Source organism: Bos grunniens, chromosome 21, assembly GCF_055505025.1.
Source record: "Bos grunniens cultivar Pamir isolate PY7600 chromosome 21, Bosgru_T2T1.0, whole genome shotgun sequence".
Classification (NCBI taxonomy): Eukaryota; Metazoa; Chordata; class Mammalia; order Artiodactyla; family Bovidae; genus Bos; species Bos grunniens.
In genome coordinates, this window is record NC_141185.1 from 30,621,304 (window position 1) to 30,646,367 (window position 25,064).

The following is a 25,064-nucleotide window of genomic DNA, read 5'->3' on the forward strand; positions in this document are numbered from 1 at the left end:
TTACAGATATCACCCACCATGTAAAGAACTCATAATATCAGGAATGGTTTTAAAACATCTATAAAACTTTGAAAATAAGAGAAGCTGTAGCATTTTAAGGCATTTTGGGGGCCATGCCAAATCTAAATGACTATTGGAAATCTGGTAGGAACTGAAGTACTTGACACAGAAAGCACCTCTTATTGTCATCTAATTTCAAGTTTATCTACTAGAGAAAGTGGGAAATCATGAACATCAAAAATTGTAGATTCTGTAATTTCCCTGCCTTTTGCAATTTTTCTTTTTTTCCTTTTTCCACAAGTAAGTTTTCATTGTAAAGAAATACATTTCTCTCATTTCCAGTAGCAAAGACAAAAAACCTTGAACACATTTCCAAATTGGCACTAAATCTCAGCTATGCTAGTTTCAACTAAATCAGAAAAAGCCTATAAATTAAGCTGTAATTATTTTTTTTTCCATTTTAAGAATTACATAGAAGCTTATGTTGGGTTCTTTAAATCCTAGTTACCATTTCCAAGAATTTGATTGTTTCACAAGCACTCAGCTAGAGTTAAGGCACTTGAAATTACTAAACCACTTTCAGTATATTTTTTTAATCCTAATTGGCCATTTTAATTATTTATTAATAAAATCTGTTGGCCTCAGTCATTGACATCATATTCCAGTGGTCCATTTAACTCCATTTTGGTGAATGACAAGCATGACAAAGTAAGAATACGAAGAGTTATTACCCAAAGTCTATGTCATTAATTGGAAAGCACAAAACTTTGGGCTGAATGATACCACTAAACAGATCATTATCCAACACTCACAGAGTCCAAGATACTATTAAAATGATAGCAGGGGCCCAAAGATGGATGAGTAAATCATGAGCATATTTTCATAGATTTTATTGTCTTCTGGGAGGACCACAAGTAACTAAACAGTGATGAATCAATGATAATATGTTAAATAACATTAAGGAATAAGGTGAAAATCAGAGTAGGGGAGTGAGAACAAGTGGGTTTACCAATCAGGAAATAATCGATGTAGTGGAGAGGAATTTAAGTTATGCCTTTAAAAAAAAGTGAGAATTTATACAAGGAAAAGTGAGATCTTGGGAGTAAGATGAAAGTGACAGCTATGTCAAGAACAAAACAGAGAGAGACAAGTAAACGACTTCAGTAATAGGTAATTTTCGTTGGATTGTTTCATGGGTTGTCAGTGGGGAAATGACCAGAGCAAAGGTTGGAAGTGAGGTCCGGATCATACTGAAGTGCCCCATGAGAGACAGGATCAGGCTTTGGCCTTGATTTGGTTTTGACAATGAGAAGAAGATTACTTAAGAGAACTATCACTGGCATGGAGCTTGTAACTAAGAATAGATAATACTGAGGGCTTTCCTGGTGGCACAGTGGTAAAGTATCCATCTGCCTATGCAAGAGGCTTAGGTTTGATTCCTGGGTAGGGAAGGTACCCTGGAGAAGGAAATAGCAACCCATTCTTGCCTGGGAAATCCCATGGACAGAGGAGCCTGGCAGGCTACAGTCCATGGGGTCGAAAAAGAGTTGGACACAACTTAGCAACTAAGCGACAATGAATAGATAATACTGAAGTTAGTTACCAGGTAGGAGGTCACTGATTTATCCAGTGATATACAGTTGGGGCTTAGAAGAAGACACTCTAACCAAAATAAAATAATTTAGATGAAACATTAGAAGGCTTTTGAATCAATAACAGTTTTTATTAACCTTTGCTTAATTTTTCCTTATTCCAGACATAAACTATTGAATGAAAAAATGGAAGTTTTCCTTAATATCTAGTTTTACACTACTTGCTATTCCAAAGATAATGATTAAAGATAATAATAATTTCTTGTAGGTTGAATACTTGATGTTTAAAAGTGTTTCTGTACGAATAGGCTACTATGGACTTCCTGGTGGCTCAGATGGTAAAGATTCTGCCTGCAATTCAGGAGACCTGGTTTCAGTTCCTGGGTCAGGAAGATCCCTGGAGAAGGGAATGGCTACCTACTCTAGTATTCTTGCCTGGAGAATTCCATGGACAGAGGAGCTTGCAGGCTACATTCCATGGGGTTGCAAAAACTTGGACATGACTGAAGCAACTTTGTAGGCATGCAGGCTAAGCATAAAATGCAGGCCCCTAAATTGTAATCACCCCTCAACACAACCCTGCCCTGCATTTAGCATTGTTCCCCATCTGCTCCTCCTCCTCTTTTAGCATCTTTCTCAAAGGCACTTATTTTTCCTTAGCAAAAGCACTAATAGTCTGTTTTCCAATCTGAAAACTGATACTTTCTTCAATTCTTTACCATTTTTTCTACCACCCCTTCAATCAAGTTAATATTTCCATCTTTCCTTTCCTCTGTTCCTTCCTTCCTTCCTCATTCTTCTCTCTCTTTCACACACACACACACACACAGAGAAAGGGTAAAATATATTTATTTCATACTTCCTAATCAATTAACCCATCATTTTCATTCTGCTTATAGTATTTTTTGGATCATAATTCTTTCCTTTCGTTTTAACTTTTATTATTAATCTATTGAGTGCAATTTCTAAAATATAAACATATTATACTTGATGCCCTTTAAAACATTTCCTGTATATCTGTATTTATTTATCTATCTATGTATATATATCTAACACTTACAGAGTGAGCTGTATTTTTCTTTTGACATTTTAAAATATAGAGTTGTCAGATAAAATACAGGACACCCAATTGATTTTGAATTTCAGATGAACAACAAATAACTGTTTTATATAAGTATATCCTCGGAGAAGGCAATGCCACCCCACTCCAGTACTCTTGCCTGGAAAATCCCATGGACGGAGGAGCCTGGTGGGCTGTAGTCCATGGGGTCACTAAGAGTTGGACATGACTGAATGACTTCACTTTGACTTTTCACTTTCATGCATTGGAGAAGGAAATGGCAACCCACTCTAGTGTTCTTGCCTGGAGAATCCCAGGGACAGGGGAACCTGGTAGGTCTATGGGGTCGCACAGAGTCGGACACAACTGAAGCGACTTAGCAGCATAAGTATATCCTAAATATTGCATAGGGCATAATTATACTAAAAATTATTTGCTATTTGTCTGAAATTCAAATTTAACTGGTGTCCTGTAATTTTTTTTGTTTTATTTTGCTTTCTTTCATTGAGGTATTTTTTAGGTCTAAGAAACTGAGCTCACTAAGATATTACTCAGGTACTGCACAACTCTGCCAATTGGAAAAAGCACATGGAAACAATTTTTCAAACCACTTAGCCAGTGAAAACGGTTCTTGATGTCACTGATCAATAAAGGAATTTTCTTCCTAATAATATAAACCCAATCACACTAAATAATAGTAAATATTTCTTGAGATAGAATACAAAAAAAGGTTGGCAATTCTACTCTACTTCCTAATATTCTTTAGAGAATTTTACTCTTTTCTCCTAAACTCTGGAAATCACTAATTTAAAATATTTCACTGCTTTTAGGTAGTTCACATCAGAATTGATTCATTGTCTGGCTTTCAGAAGGTCCACCAAAATGATATTAAGGTAGTTTTTATCAACATGAGTTTATCTTTGCTTATTCAATTACTTCCAAGGTGAGTTGGTTTAAATTTTCTAATTGAGAAAGAAGTTTTCATTTAGTCCATTTAGTATATTCTAAGTGGATGATCACCAAAATAATATATGGCCTATTAATAAAACCATTATAAGTTACAAAAAATAACATGGATTGACTTCCACTTGGGGAAAGATAAAGAAACTCTTCCCTGAGTGAAATGAAAAACCCTGGACATACATGTAGAACAAACGTAAGGAGAGTTTGAAAAGTGAAGAGAAAAAGACATACTGGCTAGGAGTGTTTACTACCTCTCCTTTTGCTTCATATATTATAAACTTAGAGCTCAGGAATTTGGTATCCCAGTAATGCCAACTGGTGAAGACACAATAAGCCCTAACAAAAGCCTGCTTTCCAATCGAATGACGGGAAAGGGGCAGCCTAGCAAGACAGATAATTTTTACACAATAACTGCTTTGAATTGTTTTTGTTTATATGCTAAGTCATGTCTGATTCTTTTGAGACTTCAAGGACTGTAGCCTTCCAGGCTCCTCTGTCCGTGGGATTTTACAGGCAAGAATATTGGAGTGGGTTGCCGTTTCCTTCTCTGGAGGATCCCCTGACCCAGGGCTTGAACCTGTGTCTCCTGCATTGGCAGGCAGATTCTTTACCACTGCTCCACGTGGGAAGTCCAAAGACTGTTTAATTTTAGCCAAAACATTGCAGAAAAATTTGTGACTGAGCCCCTACTCAGACCAGTAAGGGCTAAGTGGGGAGCCTAGAATTCCACCCTCTCTAGGCTTTAATGAGGCTCCTCAAATCTCTTGCTGGAGTGGTACCAGAGATGGTTGAGTGGAGAGATGAAACTTTTATCCCCTACTAAGAAGTAATGAGCCCTGCACTCTCTCTGCCCACCACGTCAGTCCTATGAATGATGTCAGTAGGGAACACCTGGAGAGCCTGAACTTAAACCCTCAACTAGCTGTAATGAGGTGCCAGTCTGCTTCCCAGCTAGGGTGGGGTCTTCCCACCTTCTTCTCCCACCCTGTGGTGTCAGTAATGAACGACTCCTATCCTCTCAGTCAGGGACTCCTCAGTGGAGGCAAAATAAATGAAAGTGGAGGCAAATGAAATGGGATATCACTACAGACCCTGTAGTCATCAAATGGATAATAAGGGAATACTATATGCCAGACACAGAAACTGGGGTAGGTAAAAAGTTTCCCTCCAAGAGATACTGGCACCAGAGCAAGGCAGGAGAGTGTGAAATAGTGCCCACCCTTTGAGGTCTCAAGAAGGGTCGAAGTCAGCCCTAAGCCTTCCCTGGTGGTTCAAACAGTAAAGGGTCTGTCTGCAATGTGGGAGACTCAGGTTCGATCCCTGGGTCGGGAAGATACCCTGGTGAAGGAAATGACAACCCATTCCAATATTGTTCCCTGGAAAAATCCCACAGATGGAGGAGCTTGGTGGGCTACAGTCCATGGGGTCACAAAGAGTTGGACACAACTGAGCAACTAAACACACTCATTTAGGTGTTTAATTGAAAGCCTGCCCCTCAGGCTGCAGCTGTAATCTAACAATCTTCTCTCACAGAAAGATTGAGTTCCTGATCTGTGGCTTTTTTGCTGTGTCTTGGGTCTGGCAGCTGTTTGCGAACTCTTTCTTCACTGGTTACAGTCCAGTGAGACCAAGGATCATAAGCCACACTGGTCGCCAGAGCCAGGTGATATAGACGTGTCCCTGCCAGCAGCCACAAAGATCAGGGCACCAAAAAGGCTACTTCTGGAAGATACCATTGAGCTGGAGCAAGGCAGAGGAGAAGCACAGTGACCACATCCCCAGCCTCAGTTCCTTGAGAGTGCTTCTGTCGTCCCCAGTGCCAAACCAAAAGCCTGTCCCTCAGGCCACAGTTCCTAGACAAGCAAATAGGCCTCTTTCTCAGGAAGACTAAGGGTGTGTGTCCATCTGCTCTCCCTGCAGTGCCCTGGGAGTGGTAGTCCAGGGAGAACTTTCTCTCTGAGTGTAATAGTCCTAGGAATGCAAGCCCGCCTGTCCTCCAGAGCCAGGTGTTCAAGGAGAACCTCTAAGTGGCAGCCACAAAAACTAGGTTGCCAGATGCATGTAGAGTTGTAACCAAGCAAGGGTTCATGTGCCCGTGGTACAGAAAGCCATACTCTGGCAGCGAGTACTTGCAGCTGTGTATGTTAATCACTGTCCTGTCCCACCCTTTCTGACCCCATGGACTGTACCCACCAGGCTCCTCTGTCCATGGTGATTCTCTCCACGAGAATCCTGGAGTGGGTAGCCATTCCCTTCTCCAGGGGGATCTTCCCGACCCAGGGACCGAACCTGGGTCTCCTGCATTGCAGGCAGATGCTTTACCATCTGAGCCACCAGGGAAGCATGCCTGTAGCAGAGTAAAGGTTATTTACAGGGTATCAACCAAGGAAAATGGAACTCAAATTTAGGAGAACTCATTTTCCAAGGCTCCCCTCTGGGATATACGGGCACTCTGGAGTGTGGCAGAGGAAGAGCACAAAGATGGTGCCTGCTGGCTTAAGTGAGGCAGAGGGGAAGTGCAAAGGTACCACCCAGGAAGAAAAAGAAAAACAATAAAAAGATGGCAACCTCTAGCCTCAGCAAGGCATGGGGAAAGAAGGAAGATCGCCCACTAGCTTCCATCCCTGGATAGTAAATGGAAGACTACTATCCCTCAGGCCAAAGCTTTAAAGTTAGCAAACGAGTCTCTTTCACCTGTGCTCTGGGCACTTTTCAATGGGCTGCTTCTGTGAGAGGTGTCCTCTCTCTGGCTTGGGTCTTAAAAGTTGGCGTGCATCATGTGAGATACAAACTCGTTGCTCCTTAGGGAGAAATTCTAGGTTTTGAGTTCCCTTCTGATATGGGTGACCATGGCAGTTCATGGCCAGATGGACTGCCTTCCCTATATGCTTAGGGGTGGTTTCCCTCTCCTTGGCTGATGTGACGGGGTCGCTCCACTACTTTTTAGTTTAGTTTCGTTTTTTTCCCTGAGGACATTGGATACTTAGCTTGGTGTGTCCGCAGTAAGCTGTCAGTTCAGGATTTTCTCCTGCACTGACATTTTGAGCCAGAATCTCTGAGAATATTAAAAGTAAAAGGAACCAGAACATCTGAATCAACAAACCCGAGGGGAGGCGAGGAATGACATCAAACTCCTTTCTTTAGATACTTGTTTTCTTCTGCTTGAATACTTTTTAATTCTTTATAGAATGTATAAGGTAAAGTCAATGTGTTTCTGCCTTTCTGATTTTTCATGCTCAGCTGAATAGATTTTGAGGCTGATTGCCATGTATTTAACTGAGATCATTTAGGGGTGGGTTTTCATGGTTTGCATTGAGGGAAGAGGGTTTATTTCATGTCTAATATGGAGAAGGAGAACATTGTTTATGGATCATTGCGAGGAATATACCAGCCTTTCACAAAAATAATTCAGGTCTTTATGTTTTGAAAAGATTCCAAATTTCCTTTGCCCAAGTGTATATAACTCATGCATGGAAACAGACATTTCTTTTTCTTTCCTTTGTTGTTAATAGCTTTTTTTTTTTTTTTTAACTTTTTGGAAAGTATTGAGTTCAAGTTTGATTACAGGTGACCATAGGGAAATGTTAAAAATAAAAAAAGTGAGATCAAGAAAGTATCGTTATTTTGACTTGTCTATCTTTGCTCCTTCATTCACACTAAGTCACTTCAGTTGTGTTCGACTCTGAGATCCTATGGACTGTAGCCCACCAGGCTCCTTGTGCATGGGATTCCCCAGGCAAGAGTACTGGAGTGGGTTGTCATGCCACCACCAGGGGATCTTCCCGACTCCAGGAATCAGACCTGAGTCTCTTCTGTCTCCTACATTGGCAGGCGTGCTCTTTACCACTAGTGCCACCTTATTTTGAAGCTGAAATAAGGTTAAAAGTGTAATTACCTTAAAGATCTAAAAAACATTTAAATGTATAGGAATATTCTTGTTTTCGCCTTTAAACTTTGTGATATGCCTATTAAGAGCAATTCTATGGGTTGGTGACTGAGCCGGTGGCTGATCAGAAGTGATTGCCATGTAAGTTTCCTCTGAGGTTTCCCTCTATTTTTACTTAGATATGATATGAAGAATATAAACCAGTAGAACTAAAATAAAATGGAAGGCAGCCAGGCTATTCCAGTGTAAGAATCAGCTCATTTACTCTGAATAGTATCTGAAGACATTTGCTTACATATTATTTTAAAAGCTAAAACTGAGTCACATATTTAATATATGAGGCTAGTAATGGTGGTGTAGGTTCTTAAAGAGCCTACAGTAAATGTCCACATTTCAATTGGAGAAGTATTGAAAATGTTATTATAAGTTAAAGGTTCTGTCTTACAAAACCACATTTTCCTCTATTTTTTGTTTGTTCATTTTCATATCAGAATCTTTAATGTATCAGCATGTAGAATGTTTGAATGCATCAGTGAAAAGGATGACCAGGCTGGGAAAAGAGATGGTTGAATTTGGGAGTGGCTTCTTAGGAAAGTCTTTTTTTCTTTTTTTTTTCATTATGAAATCAGAAATGGTCATGTTTCTATCTAATATATTACTATACTCAGAAACAGAGACCAAGTATACCAACTTTTGAACCATGTGCTTATTTTAAGATGTCATTTATATGACAGTTGTTATTATAAGGACAAGATTATTATTTCATCCTCACCCTTTCAAGTGGGTCCTTTCTACAGCGTTAGTGTTTCCCAAGATAAGGTCTATTGGAATGTATTGTTTATTTCTGCTTGTTAGTAGAGAGTTATTTTTTTCCCCAAACTGTAATAAGAGTCTTATGTACAGCCATGATTAAGAAGCCAGAGAGTTGGTGACCTAAAATAATAATTAGTAAATAATGTGAGCCCTTTAGGTTCAATTTGGGAGACCCATCAAAGGATAGGACTGTATTTATTAGAATCCTATAACCATATAGGGAACTGCAGAGTTCCCTGTTTGGGAGCTGCTGCTGCTGCTGCTGCTGCTAAGTCGCTTCAGTCGTGTCTGACTCTGTGCAACCCCATAGATGGCAGCCCATCAGGCTCCCCCTTCTCTGGGATTCTCCAGGCAAGAACACAGCAGGGTGCTTTAAATATTGGCTTACAGTGAATGCAGAAGGCCAAATCTGTGCTTCAATTGTTCACTAAAATAATCTCCAAACTTTAAAAGATAATAAAGAAAGGCAAAAGAACTGGAGTTATGTTATGAAGAAAAGAGAAATGGGAGTGAGTATTAATTTATCTCAAGTAAACTAGTGACGTAAGTAGTTTCCATATGGTGATGGAAGAAGTCTCCATTAAGGAAATAATAAACGCTATTTAATCATCATCCAAACTTGCATACTTTTGAAAGTGAATGGGGCCTATTAATAATTAAACATGAAAAGAATAGGCAAAAATAAGATGTATAATCACCTTGGAAAGATTCTTTCATTCATTAATTCAACAGGCACTCTGTTAAGTACCTGGAGGGGAAAATGAAGAAAGCACCACCCATTCCTGTTCTCAAAAAAATCAAGGCCATAAGGGTGGAATATATATGTTTTTATTAGGAATTAAGATAAAACTCTTTTTAGGGAGCAGAGAGGAGAGGTTTCTATCTGTAGTGAGGATGCAGAGAAATGCTGTTAAGCCTTTAAAAATCCACAGGAATGGGAACAGTGACCTCTCACTCCCATTTGACAGCTAGGGAACTGAGACTCCTGCTATTTAATTAGCCCGTAGGGCTTCCCTTGTGGCTCAGCTGGCAAAGAATCCACCTGCAGTGCGGGAGACCTGGGTTCAACCCCTGGTTTAGGAAGATCCTCTGGAGAAGGGAAAGGTTACCCACGCCAGGATTCTGGCCTGGAGATTTCCATGGACAGTATAGTCCATGGGGTCTCAAAGAGTCAGACATGACTGAGCGACTTTCACTTACTTAGTAAATCTGAGCAAAGTATATGATCCCTGATTTCCATTCGAAAACTTTCCAACCCCCTCTGCTATTCTTGTGAAAGTGAAAGTGGTGTCTGACTCTTTATGACCCCATGATGGAAATCTCCAGGCCAGAATACTGGAATGGGTAGCCTTTCCCTTCTGCAGGGGATCTTCCCAACCCAGGGATTGAACTCAGGTCTCCTGGATTGTGGGCATATTCTTTATACCAGCTGAGCCACAAGGGAAGCCCAAGAATACTGGAGTGGGTAGACTATCCCTTCTCCAGTGGATCTTCCCAACCCAGGAATCCATCGGAGGTCTCTTGCATTCTTTACCAACTGAGCTATCAGGGAAGCCCATGTTATTCTTATAGTTGTCAGAAGGAAAGAGGCATATGAAAATGCTCCAGACTGATGTTACAGTTCTCTGCGGACAGAGGAGAGCATGAGGCTTCTTTGTGATTCAGTATCCTTGTTTTGAAAGAGAAGGTCTGAACAATTGAACTCAGCCACCTTTAACCTTATGACTCAAACTATATGTTCTACTCTTTTAATGCTTTGAGATACCTGTTTTTCTTTTTTTTTTAATCCTTGAGATAACTTTTCCTTACAAGTTGAATCTCATGACAAGAGGAATTGCAGTTTGCATATTGTACTATTAGGACGGCTGAGCCTACACAACATTCTAAATGAAATTTTACTGTATCTAGGTATAAGTAGGTCTTACCATGTATACACATGGACATCAACTAAAGTCCATCATGAAAATATTTCTCAGACAATGCTGTATTATATTCCAGAAACATACTTGCTAGCTGGATATGGTGCTAGTCCATAATACCTGGGTGAGCCTGCCCACTTGTAGACACACATTTAGGCACATGTTATATTTTCAAGCTAGTCTGCCATTTGTTATTTCTCCAGATGCTACTCAATTAATTATTCATTTGGTTGACACTTTTGACTTCATTCGCAATATATGTGCATTAAATCAAACAAAGGTGAATACGCAAAACTTGTTTTCAACATTGCTTTCTCATTTTTATTTTAGTCTGAAAATAATATTAGTTCAGTGTATTTATTTTGAAAATGAAATTTTCAATCTAGAAAACAGTAATTATAGGAAAAGTAATAAAAATGTGTTGTCTTTGAGGCAGAAAGTGCAGCACTTAGAATAAGACAATGGCCTTCATTCTCTGGCTGACGGGTGGATATCACATCAGATGAAAATGATAAGAGATTTAGTGGACTGAAGAATAACTTCCTCTTGACAGGGACCTGACCCTTGACCTCTGGTTTAACTCTTGTTAGCTTCTCTAACACAGGTTAATTGTCATAAGTGTAGGATAAAAGACATCTCTGCAGAAGCTACCAACAGTCTGAGGTTTATTTCTTTCGCTGACCATATGCTGTTGAGATAAAACTATAAGTTTTAACCTTCTCTCATCTATAAAGACATGAAAATTCAGCCACGAGAAAGCAAAATTCCAAATACAAAGAGCTTTTTGACTTTTGGGCTGGATGATCACAGTTACAACAGGGAGAGTACATGCATCAGGACAAAGTGATGGTAAATATGTTATTGTCATTACCCTGAAAGCATGTTTCACCCATAATAGTGACACAGATCTACTAAGGAATGCTCTATCCACAAGAGACTCCCTGAATTTTGGAATTATTAGTAAACTCTTACTATGTCATACACTGGAAATGTGTCCTAGTCTGAAATGATTCTCATGTATTTCAATGCTAATCACCTTCTTCAAAAGAAATCAGTTCTTTGAGTTTCCTATTTAAATGTCCTGAAGGTAGTAGCTTTAAGAGTACTTACAGGTGATGTGGTAACAATTGTGATTTCTCATGAAAGTTAATGCCTCCTCCTGTAAGAAAATGCAATGTGTCCTCCGTTTTTAGCAACAGAAGTAAGAAATTCAGAAAACACAGTAAAACACAATGAGCTATGCAAATCCATGTTAGAATATTACAAGGGAAAACCACATGACTGTAACATCCACTACAGTGAAGTCAATATAGTCATTTATCCCTGATTTTTACAAAACTGCAGCAGAGTGAATATTGCTGGTAAAATGAAAATGACTTCACGTTTCATTAAGATGAAGTCAAAGCAGTAACCTGGCAGTGTTTTCAAAATGTTTTATCATGGAAGGAAACAGTCAACTTTTCAAACATCTGGGACAAGAAAGTGGTATATCTCATTCTGTTTTTTTAGAATCATCCCAATGTTTTGTTACACAGTATGAAGAAACCGTAATCCTTTCCTCACTCTGATAGATTTCCAGGATCCAGTTTCTATTCAAAACCATGTAAAAGGTATAAATTAGTTTTAAGTTTATTGAGGGCTCTTATTTGGGTCATAAGTCTTGCCCCTCAGCATTTTTTTTTAATCCACAGCATTTTTTGACACAAAATTAATATGTACACGCTTTTGAATAATCAGTCAAGGAAAATATGTTTATCTTAAAGTGATACTATAGGTGAACTTTAGTTGGTGCAGTAAAGGTATAGCCAGGCCCATCTGCTTCCAAAATATCACACTTTCTTTTTATTAAACCGTGATAATAAGGGATTATAATCATGTAACTTATTGTCATGCATACTTGCTATAATAATGCCTTCTTCCCAGACTACCATCTTTTCAAATGTGATGAGATCATCAGGTAACAGTGTAGGATATGAAGGCTTAGCACGCTGTGTTGTTAGCACATTAAAAAAAGAAATTGCTGGGATAATTAACAACTACCTATTTGTCTGTGGGATGCATTCATTATGGCTCTACAAATTGGAGGTCTCCAAAATCTGTGCAATAAAATTTACTCTTTGTTCAGGAAGTTCCCCTTGGATTTGGGGAAAATTCTGGTGCGCTGTGTCTATTGTAATTGTGACAGGCAGTTGACATGTCTCATAGTCTAAATGTAGTGGCAGGCAGGGGGTGGTACAATGATGAAAAAACTGCCATTCATTCTTGTGCAAAGGAAAGGTGTTTCTTAGCATATTCCAACCTATGTTCAGACTAGAGTTGGGTCTCTGGGGTTGAAGGTCAAATCTGTGAGGTCAAAGCTATTTCTTGTCAATCTTCGTTCACTAATGACACATGAATTGGAAATTAGAACAAAGTAAGTAAAACGAATAGCCAGAAGGTGAGTGTCTGTTTTATTACTCAGAAGAGCTGGGAAATCTGGCCAATTGTTGCCCTATGTGGCTTGAATGACAGTTGTTAAGTTGAAAAAGGGACAGTGTGATGGGAATGCCACTTTAAATCTCAATTACCTCCTCCACTCCAATCAGCTTGGTAGAGCTTTAATGAAGTGCAATTCTCTGTCCTTTTCCTCATACTTCTATCTCTAGAATAAGCCTCACATTCAAGTTTGACAGCAGTACAATCAGTTTTCCATTCATCACTGGCCCTGTTTTAACCCTGCTGAAAAAGGGCCTAATGTACGTGGCAGTGATGGCAATTAGGCAGAAAAGTAATATTAGAAACAGACAAAAGCCTGAGTCTTTTAGCATTACAGGTGTTTTTTTTTTTTCTTTCTTTTTTTTTTTTTTAGGCCGTTCTAGACATAAAGGAATAGGCAGTGTTGTTAAGTTCCCTTCTTCAGTCTTCTCTTAAGCTGAAAGTCCAACGATTTCAAGATTCAATTAATTAGAGACATGGAGAGCCAAAGAACAAGGTAAAAGCTAAGTTCTTTCTAACTGAAGACACACTTAGTAATTGGCCCCTTATTAAAATGGATATCTTCTGGGTGTATGTTTAATAAGGTTGATAAAAACTCGTCATTTCCTCATTAGGATAGCATATGAATACACTCTGTATGTAGAAAAGAAATCTTGAAGAGAACAAACAGGAAAATATCAATCTGTTCAATATAGGAAATGTAAAACATAAAAATTGAAAAGCTTGAACTATAACTTTTCAGAGATGGGGGATATTGAATGGATTGTATGTGTGTGTGTGTGTGTGTGAATGAATGAGTGTGTAAGCTGAGATTTTTTTTTTTTTTAAAGATAAGTCTTGGCTTTTCAGTAACTTTATCTCGGGATGCAAAATATTTAAGCATTTGAGTTTATAACCTGGATCAGTGATATTTGCTATGACTTAAAAAAAAAAAAACACGTAAAGATGGAAGACACATTTAAATGACTTTCTCACATGAGAACAGATGCAAGCTTTCCAAATCTATATGTCTGCATGCAGAAGAATCCCTGCACTAATCATGCCTCTATCTTTGCACAGGAAAGTCACAAATACATGTTTAGGTACACACATGAATTGTTTTGTCTAGTTTTATTTGTAAATATGTCCATACTAGAATGTGAATTCCTAGAAAAGATAAAACTTCATACATTTTTGTGCATGCATTTAATCGTTGTGTACATTTCCCTAACGGTTCTTTTTATGCCAATTTTTAAAAATGTCAGCCAGGTTGGGGTGGTTTTTTTTTTGTTGTTGTTGTTTTGTTTTGTTTGATAGATTCCACAGGAACATGTGGCATTGGTGTAAGGATCTTGTTTAAGAGAATGGAGGGTTGGAGGAAAAAAAAAAAAAAAAAAACAGATGCAGCAATTAGGCGGCTCTTGCTGCTCATTGGGGAGGTGACACAAGTGGGTGATAGTGGCTTTCACCTCTCACACTCCCTTCTCTCCTGCCTGATTCCTAGAACAATCCCTGTCAGAAACACTCTTTGAAAAAGGCTGCATTAGACAATGGCTCTTCACCCTTATTTTACGCTTTAAGTAGTAGAGCAGAATGCTGTAAGGGGCTGAAAACAAGGCGTAATCTGAGAAAGACGCGCAGGCATTGTTATAACTGTGAAAACCAGAAGAGCCCCTTTCAGAGCCGTGACTGAAAGTGCTCGGAAGACCTTTAGTCCTTTGCACTCTCCCAATCACCAATTAGACAAACATTAACATCAATTAAGCTGTTATACGGCACAGGTTCCATATAATTACCTTAATGGGTTGACGCTTTCTTTAGCAGCAATTTCTTAAACAAACTTCATCTTTTGTGCAACAGGCTAAGAAAATTTTCAGCAGGGAGCATTTCCTTTTGTCAAGTTTTCTAAAGAGACAGCTGAATTGTTCTATTTAACAACAAACACCTTCACTAAGGACCCTCGTCTTGTCCCCGTTCCCACCACATTTGACTACTAGGCTCAAAGCTTATTAACCATCAGAGACAAAAAAACGGACTGGCCAGGGGAGCCCAGACACATGCAGGGCGGGCAGTACACAAAGGACCAGTGAGTCTGGCACCGGTTTGCAAGCAGACCCTCGGAGAAAGCACCAATTGAATTAGTTGCCTATTTAGTATCCAAAGCGCCAGATCCGTCCTTACCAAAAGCACAAAGAAAATGAAATAGAAAAACAGGATCTTGCTCATAAAACAAGACAAATCTGTCTAATTTATTTTGTACCAGTAAGTGCTAATTAAATGCAAGCTACTCAGATTCTTCCTGTTCCTGCCTCACCTAATTCGCTTAGAATCACGACAATGCCAGTCTGATTTTTCCCCCTGTTTAACAAACATTCATTTGAAATGTACTCAAATACAGCTATAAAAATACAACCCTTATATCACTTCTATTTTTATTTTATATAAAGTCCATGTGTTTTTACTCTGTTGTGAAATTATTTGGGGGGAGGGAAAAAGCTCTTGGCAGAAACAAGTCCTTAAACTATCCTTGTGCATCGTAAGGAATAAACAACTTGAGATGCATATAATGAACTATAATTGTTTCTCCCCCACCCCCCAGGGTTGGAATAATGTATGTAACCAAATTTCACAGCAATTCTTGAGAAGTCAGAAGCCTCTCTTTTCTATCTACAGTTTTAAAAGTAGACAATGGTTAAACAACAATAAAAAAGAAGTATAAAATATACTGTGAATACTTAAGGACAAACCAAAATCTTTAAAATGCTTTTCCTTACCCCATTCTGCCCCTCCCCCATCTCTCTCTTTTTTTTTCCTGTCTGTCTTTCTTTCACATTCCTACTGCTCATTTTCACATACCTGACTATAACAATATCCTCGGGAGTAGGCAATTCATTTTACATCTTTAAGGTCAGGGCTTGGGCTCCAAAAGACAAGTGTTTGCTCCTTTTAGTCCTGCCCTTGTGAACTCCCAGCATCTCTTTGGGTCAAAGGCTCAAGGCCACAAAATTAAAAGATGACGATGAATCTATGTGTAGATGTTAACCTCAGCCCACTGTTGCCCATGACTAGGGGGTTTTACAGGGAAAGAATTCTAGAACGGAAACAAATACAGTTACGAGATAATTATTCTCAAATGTATTGCCAAGAATTAACGTTTGAAAAAAATGTGCATATACCAGAGATCAATTTATCTGCAGTATCTAATCTATAACTTACCTATGAAGAGTTTTATAATCAAAACATTGTTTTACCTTTTTAAATGTCTGCCTTTGTAAACTTAATATATACAGCCATGTTCTCCATTCCAACATTTGTTTCTTTTTTATTAGACATGATTTTTTTTTCCTCAGTTTCTCTTTTTTGTTCACATTGATTCAGTTAAAAATTGATTTTGAGTCTTCCTGGATTGCTACCTTGGTGCCTTATGATATCACTTTAAATATGAAACTTTTTTTACTCCTGTTTTCTCCGTTGGTTATTGCTGCCTTCTCTAGCACTAACATAGCTACAAACTGGGGATGTCACAAATAAATGTGGAAGCCCAAGTAAAGAGTTTCCATCACTGAATTTTCTCAGATTGGAATTCAGCCACTGATGATACAGTAGGAACATGAAAGATTATGTCAGAAGAGGCCTAAAAAAGAGATCATGGTAGATCTCCTTATCACATTTACTTTACAATTAAAGAGGCATTAATCTTAAAAAAAACAAAAAACGATTCCTTGGTAAAGCACTTGGGAATTATACAAATTTGTATCCTTAAAACTTTTACATATAACAGATATAATTGGATATAATAAAGGACAGGGTGCCAGGTGACACAGTCACCTGTAACCACAAAGAAAATGTGTGTAGAATCTGAGACACCTTCTCCTAATTTCTAGTATTAGGGATGACTCTGATGTATGAATGAACTTTTTTTCCATTCAATATATGTGGCAAAGATCTGAATAAAGTAAATGTTCGCTTTTTGACACTCATATCAAACTGAAAACACCTCAATCAACTGTTGGATGGATTTGGCATAATTATTGATATACTTTGCAGGATTTTAAGAGTGAGGATTCAGTGCTCACATACCGCATTTGAAACGAACACAACTTATCAAGTAGAGTTCTGACATGTGTGACTCTTAGTATCATTTTGGAAGTGAAATAACCTGTCAGATTTTAAAATGTGTTAACAACTGGATGGTTAACTGGCAGGGACACGAAGAGAGGACATGGGCTTGGTTTGAGATTTTGTTCTGGAGTAGAGTCCCTGACTGCCAGCCTGGAAGTAATCACAACAAAAGTTTTCCTCCAGGGGTTCTGAACAAAAATTCAATAGCAGAATAAATAAACTACTACACAGTTAGATTATCTTAACTAGCATCTGCACTCTTCTTTACAATAGCCATTTATTGATGTCTTTCCAAATACATTAGAAGTGGCAGAGGATTTATTTTGCCTTTGAAAAGTACTTATAACCATTCACTCATTCAATAAATATTTAACTTTCTCCTATGTGCCAAGCATTCTTTTCAAAGTACATTATCAAAGTCGAATAGCACAAAATGCCTAATATCCTATTATTGGAGATATCTTACCTTTAAATGGATTAAAGCAATTTATATAGAATGGGTAGACCAAAAAAATCTACTTCTCTCAGATTTTGTAAAACTCTTCATCCTCATGAATTTATATCTGGGGCCTGACACATAGTAGGTGCTTCAAATATGGTGCTCTGTTAATTTGTCCATGTTCCAACCCCAGTTGATTGTGTGTGTGTGTGTATGTGTGAAATTGTCTAATAGAAAAAAACCCTCTGATCACTAGTTCATTTGTACTAGTATCACTGCCATCTACGACAGTGATTTATTTTAAGGAGTTATAATACATTTTTTTGTTTGATTTCAAAATATGTTTTCCTTATTCTTTCCATCACTCAAATTCCTTCTGGAAAAAAAGTGGGAGGGCAGTGTTTGGGGTAGGATAGGTAGGCGGTATTGAGAGATGGCATAGCATTTATTTTTGAAGTTAGAGCTTAAATGACTTGTGTATGTGTGTGTATGTTACACTTCAGAATGAACTAGAGTCTCCCAAAATGAGAGTTAGAGATTGTGGCTCTTCAAGGAAAAAATAATAGAATTGGCAGCAATGAAACCTAGGCTAGAAATGATTTCTGCTTTAAGAACAGGGAGTCAGTCAACATCCATGTTGCTGAGCATCTATGGCGCTGAGCAACGCTCTGGAACTATTGTAGAAATAGAGAAGGACTTAAGAGATGCAAGTGTGACTGAAAATTTCTTCTGAAAGAATTCAGAACCCAGGGTCTGGACGATAATTGCATATTTATTTCCTATCTCTTGGTAATTTCTGGCTTCTTGAATAAATTTTGAGAAACTATTGGCCATCCATTTATGCTGAAAGTTGGTATTTAAATCCCTTTTCAACCATGAAGAGCCATGGTATCTGTGATTCATAATTACTTTAAAAACAGATAACAATCATTGCATGCAGTTTATCTCAAGGGAAATAAGGCCTAGAAACATCCACCTAAGAGCAGAAAGTAATTTCATGCTAAAACTGATCCCCCTGACTTCAACTAAATTTGAATCAAAGTATCTACATCTACATCTGTGTTTAGATTTATATCCATCTACATGATCTTTTGTCTACCTCTCTAGCTTGGATTATTATACTAAATATGTACCTTCTATTAAAGTTAATTCATGAAAAAACGTACTGTCAAGTAAACACAATGGCAGATTGTAATCACTGAGTGAGTGGTATACATACACACACATATATGTATGTGTATACATACACATACACCGACAAATAAAAAAAAGTAGTCTTATGCTGAGCTATTTGGAAATATATTTCTAGCACTTCAAACATTCTATGATATACATATACACAGATATGAAGGGGCAAGTCCATAGAATCTCTGGGAGGGAGATAAGCATTTTTATTCAAAATGTGGAGGATAAAATGAGAAGGCAAAGCCTACAGAAAACATACAAATAAATATCTTCTTTGAAATTCCTTTCCTGGAATAATTCACAGTTCACATGTGTGAAGGAATGTTCTTATTACAAAGGATATTTTTTTAAGTTACTTATATGTGCGCATCATTTTTATGATCCCTGAATCAGATACATTTTGTAGATCTTTCACAATTACCCAAGTTATTCTATAGGATCTATGTTGTATAAAGAAGAACCCTTAATATATTAGATTTGAAATACACTTTTAGCATTTAACCTAATTTTTCCATATTTCCAATCGTGTTCCTCTTTCTGTTTGGAATAAGGATGCAATGAAAACCTGGGGAGTCATTTCTTTTAATGCATCAAAATTGTGTTTCGTTTTTCTAATGTAATATTTAAAACCCAAACACTTTTGAAATCAATTTATCAACAGTCAATCCTGGATGGTTTTCTGCTTTCTTTCTAAAATGCAAACATGTTTCTGCTGTCAGATGGAGTATTGCCAATGTACCACGTACTCTTTCATGAAATTTAAAGAAAATAAAGCAAAATTTCATAGCTCTTACAGTTCTTAAAGATCCTGTATAATGTTGGGCTGTTGGATTTTGAGGGGCAGTCAGCAAAGTTCACCTGATTTATTGGCTTCCCATTTAATTAACTTGGTATGGCCTAAATTCCTCAGAGTTTCTGAAGCTATCCTGTCCTGTGTGATCTTTTTAATGGTTCAGCCTGGTTAACAAACACAATTTCCGTATTGTGCATCCCTGTCCATAGGAGAGGCCAAAGCCTTTCATTCAAACTCTGGAAAGTTTCCTCCTCATTTGCAGGTGGTGGTGTAAACAGGGAAGAAGATTAGGGGTGTGTCATGGGCCATGTCACTCCTCAGTGCCCCTCCTCCTCTCTTTATGACAAAGGAGTGTTAAGAGAGGTCCAGGAGATCTGAGGGTAAGTGCAAGAGAATGTGGCCCAGGATGGTGTGAGTAATGGAGAAAGTGAAACGAGGAAATATTGGCAAAGAAGATCAGAAAAATAGGCACAACCAATAGGGGCCCTGCAGCCTCTGTATACACAGATTGTTTGTTTTGCTTTTGACAAGGTGTTATGAAAAATATGCATTAGGTCAATGAGAGATATCCCAAATTTTAAAAAAGGCAAGAAAGAGTGGGGAAACTCCTCTCCTTTTAAAACCCCCTGCCCTTATTATTTTGGTACAGTGTCTTAGGAAAGGATTAGAACTCAGTGGCCTTGCTCTTTATAAATGCATCATCATTTCTTACATAAATATTATCTACATTTGGCTTTTTGGGTGTCACACAATTAGCAAATTAGTCATTCACTAAAAGCATTCATCTGGGTTTTGTAATACTTTTCCCACCTTAATTTTAGAATATTACATGCCAAGGGGAAAAATTGCCTTCTTTTTTATTGCATTCATTGAAATCCCTCTCTTAATGCTAGACTCTGGAGTTATAGTGGCAGTTAGTTCTGTCATCAGAATATCAGCACTCTGGATGGAATTTTGAAAATTACAAAGACTGTGTGGGCATTATAGCAGAATCGATCATTCTCTCTATACGATAAATGCACTCTCATTTTGAGCCTATGCATTTCCTTTAATATAGCCCCCCTTTCAGTTCAATTGATGGCATTTACTGCAAGTGTGAGACAGGAATTAGAAACTTCCTTGAAGGTTTCGGATCTTTTGTGCACAACATCTATGAAAAAGAAAACTATTTTTTTTCTGTTGAAGAACCTCATAAATTCATGAGATTTAGTGAGTTGAGCTTAGATTCTAAGAAATAAAACAAATGGTTCATCTGCACTTATGTGGATAAGTATGAAATTCAATATTCATGTCCAAGAGAATCCAGAGGTATAATTGAGGGATTTTAATCCTGCATTTAAAGTACCCTAGTTCTTTCTAATATGGTATACTTCCAAAATGCAATATTCCAAGTATGACATTCAGAGAGGCCCAGGTGCCATGTTGCAATTCTGTGGAACAGTCATGTTGAAGATTTGCGGAAGGACTATCATCTCTGTAGACTTTGACCGATGAATCTTGGGTTATTTGAAGTTGAAGTAGAGGCCATTTTATTTAGTCCGTTTCTTCTATACGTTCATGATTTGCCTGGGTGGGGGTGATATCTGTTCTCTAGAAAATCTAAGAGCTCCGCCAGAGGGAGTCTGTCTTCTGTCAATAGCAGCTAGGGGGGTACTCAAGAGAAGCCCTGTATGCCATTCTGGAGAACAGGAGGGTGACTTGAATACAATCTGTAGTGTTTTGTCCATTGCACTCATTAATAGAGTTGTGCCATGGAATTTCATGTTTCCAGTTGAGTACTCAGCACCTGAAATTGCCCATTGGTGATGAGACCTTGAATAAGGTCCTCCTTTTAGAGAGGAGCTGGCGCTGTAGAAAATAGTCTTAGAAATTCATGCATTTCCATCTGTTTCTCCAAATATGGGTGTTTCTTTGCTTGTCAGCTTATTAATCCTCTACTTAATATCATACTCAAACCAAAACCTAATTATATGAGCCCAGAACCACAGCGTAATATTATGAAGACAAGTGTACATATTATTTAAAGTCCCAGTGATAGTTTTCAAGGTTTGTGTAACTTGGGATCACCATTTTGAATATTATTGGTAAAATTATGAAAAGCAGTTCTAGAATCAAAACACAATGGCATGTTAATTTCATAGTAAAATGTGATCCTGCAACTGTAATTAATATTATCCATCTCAGTAGCTGTGGGTCATTATATAGTTTAATTCAATTATTCTTGATTAAATAGAGTTAATCCATTATAGGTATTGGTGAACCTAATTTGCGGCAATTTACAGAGGATAGACTTATTAAAGATAAATAGTGAGATATTTTATTTAACACACATTTATACTAGCTTAGTTTTAGAATTTAAAGGTCATAATCTGCTCTGGCAGCACACACACGCACCCTGTGGTTAGTTTATTTCTGCTACTTTTACAATCAGTTACTGCTTTGGTGAAAGCCTAAAGCTTAATCCATTAAGAGCCATTCAGAACAAAACAAACAAACAAAGCTTTAACCACTTCAGAGACAACAGTGCAGAACCAACAAGCAGCCTTCTTAGAAAGCCCTTGCAATTTCAGGATCAATAGCCTCACACAGGATGCTCCTACGTGATGAAAGCTAGAACATTTGTGCTGCCAGGTTTTGGAGAATAAAACAAAACACACAAGTGTCTGGGAAAGATAATTTGATAAGTTTAGTTTGGAAATACCCATGTAGTCCAGAGGGCTGACTTAAGTCCTATCACCACTCATAATGAAAACAAACTAAACATCACTTTGGGGTGAAATTTTTACCTATGTGTCTTGAGAGTAGAAACTATTATCTTTTAGTCTTTCTCCAAGTTCTACTACTCACAGCCTTATTATTACTACTTCTAATTAATGTAAGTGAGTATCTGTCTATCCATTCATCCGTTTCTTCAAAAACAAATCTTATCTACTATCTTTACATGAACATTTATAAGAATGTTAGAGTCTACTAAATTCAAGGCTACAGTTTTAACAATAAAACTAACATACGTTCATATATGAGAGGAGCAAAAACAAACATTTTTTTGCCACAAGATTAAAAGCCTGTTCATTTCCTTTCAGAATTATTCCACTGTATATTATCCTTTGTGAAAAAACCCATTAGCTTCTTTTATACATCCTCAAGTCTTAAATAATGCACCAGGACTGCAGAATATATTTCATGGAAAAAAATCTACTGTCATTCCATAGAATGAAAAAAAAAAAAAAAAGCCCTCCTACATCTTTTGTATTCATTACATTCTCCTTTTGAGTTTCACTAAACAATCTTAAGTACCGTATCTCTGATAGTTATAGTTTTTAAAATGCCTTTATGTTTATAGTTAATTATAAACTCAGTAATGAAATAGGAGTATTATTTATTATTTATCTCAAAATGTCAGCTGGTTAGACTTTACCCACAAATTATCTGGAGGCATTAAATTATATACCTTCCTAGGTAGTCAACAGACACTGTTGGAATTGCCTGCAGTGTGTTTACAAGCTAATTTGTTTACTGAATATTGTCTACTCGTTTACATTGCTGCGTTTTTTTTATTTTTCCAAAAAGCAGATCCTCATTCATGAAGCAGACTTAATATTAGAAACTTACAAAAGAAATCATTTTAATTTTAAAAAGAAGCATCAGATCCAAAGCAGGATAATCTTCTTGCTGAAATGTTATCAGATAACATTGACCATCAACATTTTACAGACAAAAGAAATAAATTGCCCTGCAATACCATTAAAATGCATGATTTTTCTGTGTGTCAGGAATGCTGTGCAGTTTTGTCTGGATTCATTAAGGCGCTCGCTGCCTAAATGCGTTGCCAACCGGGATGTGGGTGGCTGTAATGGCAGCCTGTAGGTTTGTATGGAAAACAAGTATGGCACTGTGAAAAAAAAAAAAAAAAAAATCCTTCTCTCGCCCTTACAGATACCTGTACGGAGAGCTCGGGAGACATTTCCATAGGCTCATTGTCAAGTGAATGTCAAAGCCCCCATTCGCTGGGAAGCAAAGGTAAGTCTGAAAAATGCATTGAGGGAAAAGGAAAGGGGGCGGCGGTGGGGCATTGAAGCAGCCTAACCAAGTGACAGACACGTAGACAACTCTGATGGTGCCAGAACAACACTCTGCACAGCCCACCAGCAAGCAATTTGTCACTGCGACAAGAATATCCTCCGCAATTTGGCATCAGGGTCCTTGGACAGCCAACTGCGCCTGTACAGCACGAGACGTGCTATTCGGCAACAGGGAAGATGGGAACCAAGGTTCTCGTTATTATGTCCAAATGTGTTATTTTATGAAAAACATATCTTTTGTCATGATCAACATAGAGAGGGAACAGTAGTGATTGATAATAACTGGGGGCAAATATGACAACAAATTGGGAAAAAATATGTTCTGGTCTGTTTTTGAGGTACCCTGTGTAGCGAGAAGCTTTCAGGATGTTTGCTTGATTGGTCTGGTGTTTTATGGGGTACTCCCACAGTGTTTCATAGAAATAATGAGTACAGAGGTGCAAGAATGAACTGGGAAGATTTCTGGTAGTAAATCTTTTGCTTTTAGCAGAACATACTCTTCTTTTAGACTTTATGTGTTTGTATATGGTGTGTTGATTAATAAGTCGCTGAGTGCAAATCCTTTCTTGCCAGTATGATTTGAAATAGGACAAAGAATTCAAGGTAAGTTGGCTTATAAATGTGCAAAGGAAAGACCCTTTACTCTTTACATTGCTACCCTGGTAATCTATTATAAAAGTGCAGTAAAGGAGAGAAGCCAGGGGCATAGGATAAAGGTATCTGATAAATAAGCAAGTAGTGTTCCCCTTGCCAATTACTTGGCATCTTACTTTGTAATTAATGCCACAGTAATGAAAAAAGTGGTAGGCACGAAGATTGGGCCTTTTGTGCATTCTATACAGAACCAAACACTCATAAAAATCTAGCTCAAAGCTAGCCTAGTTTGGCTGTCTCCACAATCAACACTTACTAGAGAATTAGTCCCATAGGGTGTGTGTGTGTGTATGTGTTGTGAGGTATTATATAAGAGTGACATCAGGCAATTGTGGTGTTGCCGTCTCCATTACACAGACAAGGGTGTCCTTCATTCCCCAGACATGATGGAAACGTGTACCCATTTTGCCAGGATCTAACATCATGGTATCTATTATGTTCACTAGTTGTCCTATGAAACACTTAACTGCTCCTAAGTGGCTATGATAACTGCCTCGCAATGCTTGGTGCATTTCCCAGTGGCTTGTATATTTGTGCTCTTTGGGAACTTTCAGGAAAAACTAAACCTAATAAAAGTTAAATAATGATGAAAGTGATAACACTAATAGTCATTTTTAACAACTAGGAAAGAATGTAATTTTAGGCATTTTTGATATCATTTGAAATACAGTACAAGTTTCAAAAATATACAATTAATGTTATAACAATATTCTTTAAAGATATATTTTCTCTAGCTAGCCACATAAACTGGATAATAAAGGATGGTTTGGGATTGTAAGGAATGGAGAAAGAGATGTTTAATTGTACATCTTGCAAATGGTGTTAGGGTTGGAGAATGTTGACTGGCTGACTTTGGGGATGATTAAATGAAAAGGCCCAAGATTTTTATCCTTTTAGGGGTAAGGTTCAAAGAAGGGGAGAACAGAGAGGCATGTGAAGAGAGAATGTTCAAGGCTAGAGGGTACAAAATACAGTGGAGACCATAGAGAAAACTAACCCCTACTTTTCTAAGCTTTGCGTGGGGTGTTTTCTTTGCAACTCCCATTAAAGTCAATGGGAATCACGCAGCTAAAACCCTGTGTAACTCTTTGACAATTTACTT

At 37.8% G+C, this 25,064-nt stretch overlaps 1 protein-coding gene across 17 annotated transcripts in view; it reads left to right on the forward strand.

The window, feature by feature from the left end:
* The window catches only part of LOC147349325 (uncharacterized), a 226,912-nt gene that overhangs the window by 125,504 nt on the left and 76,344 nt on the right, over positions 1 to 25,064 (forward strand). For 14 of the 17 annotated variants that reach the window (XR_015150342.1, XR_015150339.1, XR_015150346.1 and 11 more), the window contains one exon: positions 23,163 to 23,246. Coding sequence is in view for 6 of the 17 variants with exons in the window: in XM_086365224.1 (XP_086221350.1) it covers positions 23,163 to 23,246 (84 nt within the window). In the remaining 11 variants the exon portion in view is untranslated. Of the gene's footprint in view, positions 1 to 13,081; positions 13,205 to 23,162; positions 23,247 to 25,064 lie in introns of all 17 variants that reach the window. The other 3 variants (XR_015150350.1, XR_015150344.1, XR_015150343.1) reach the window with 1 other exon arrangement.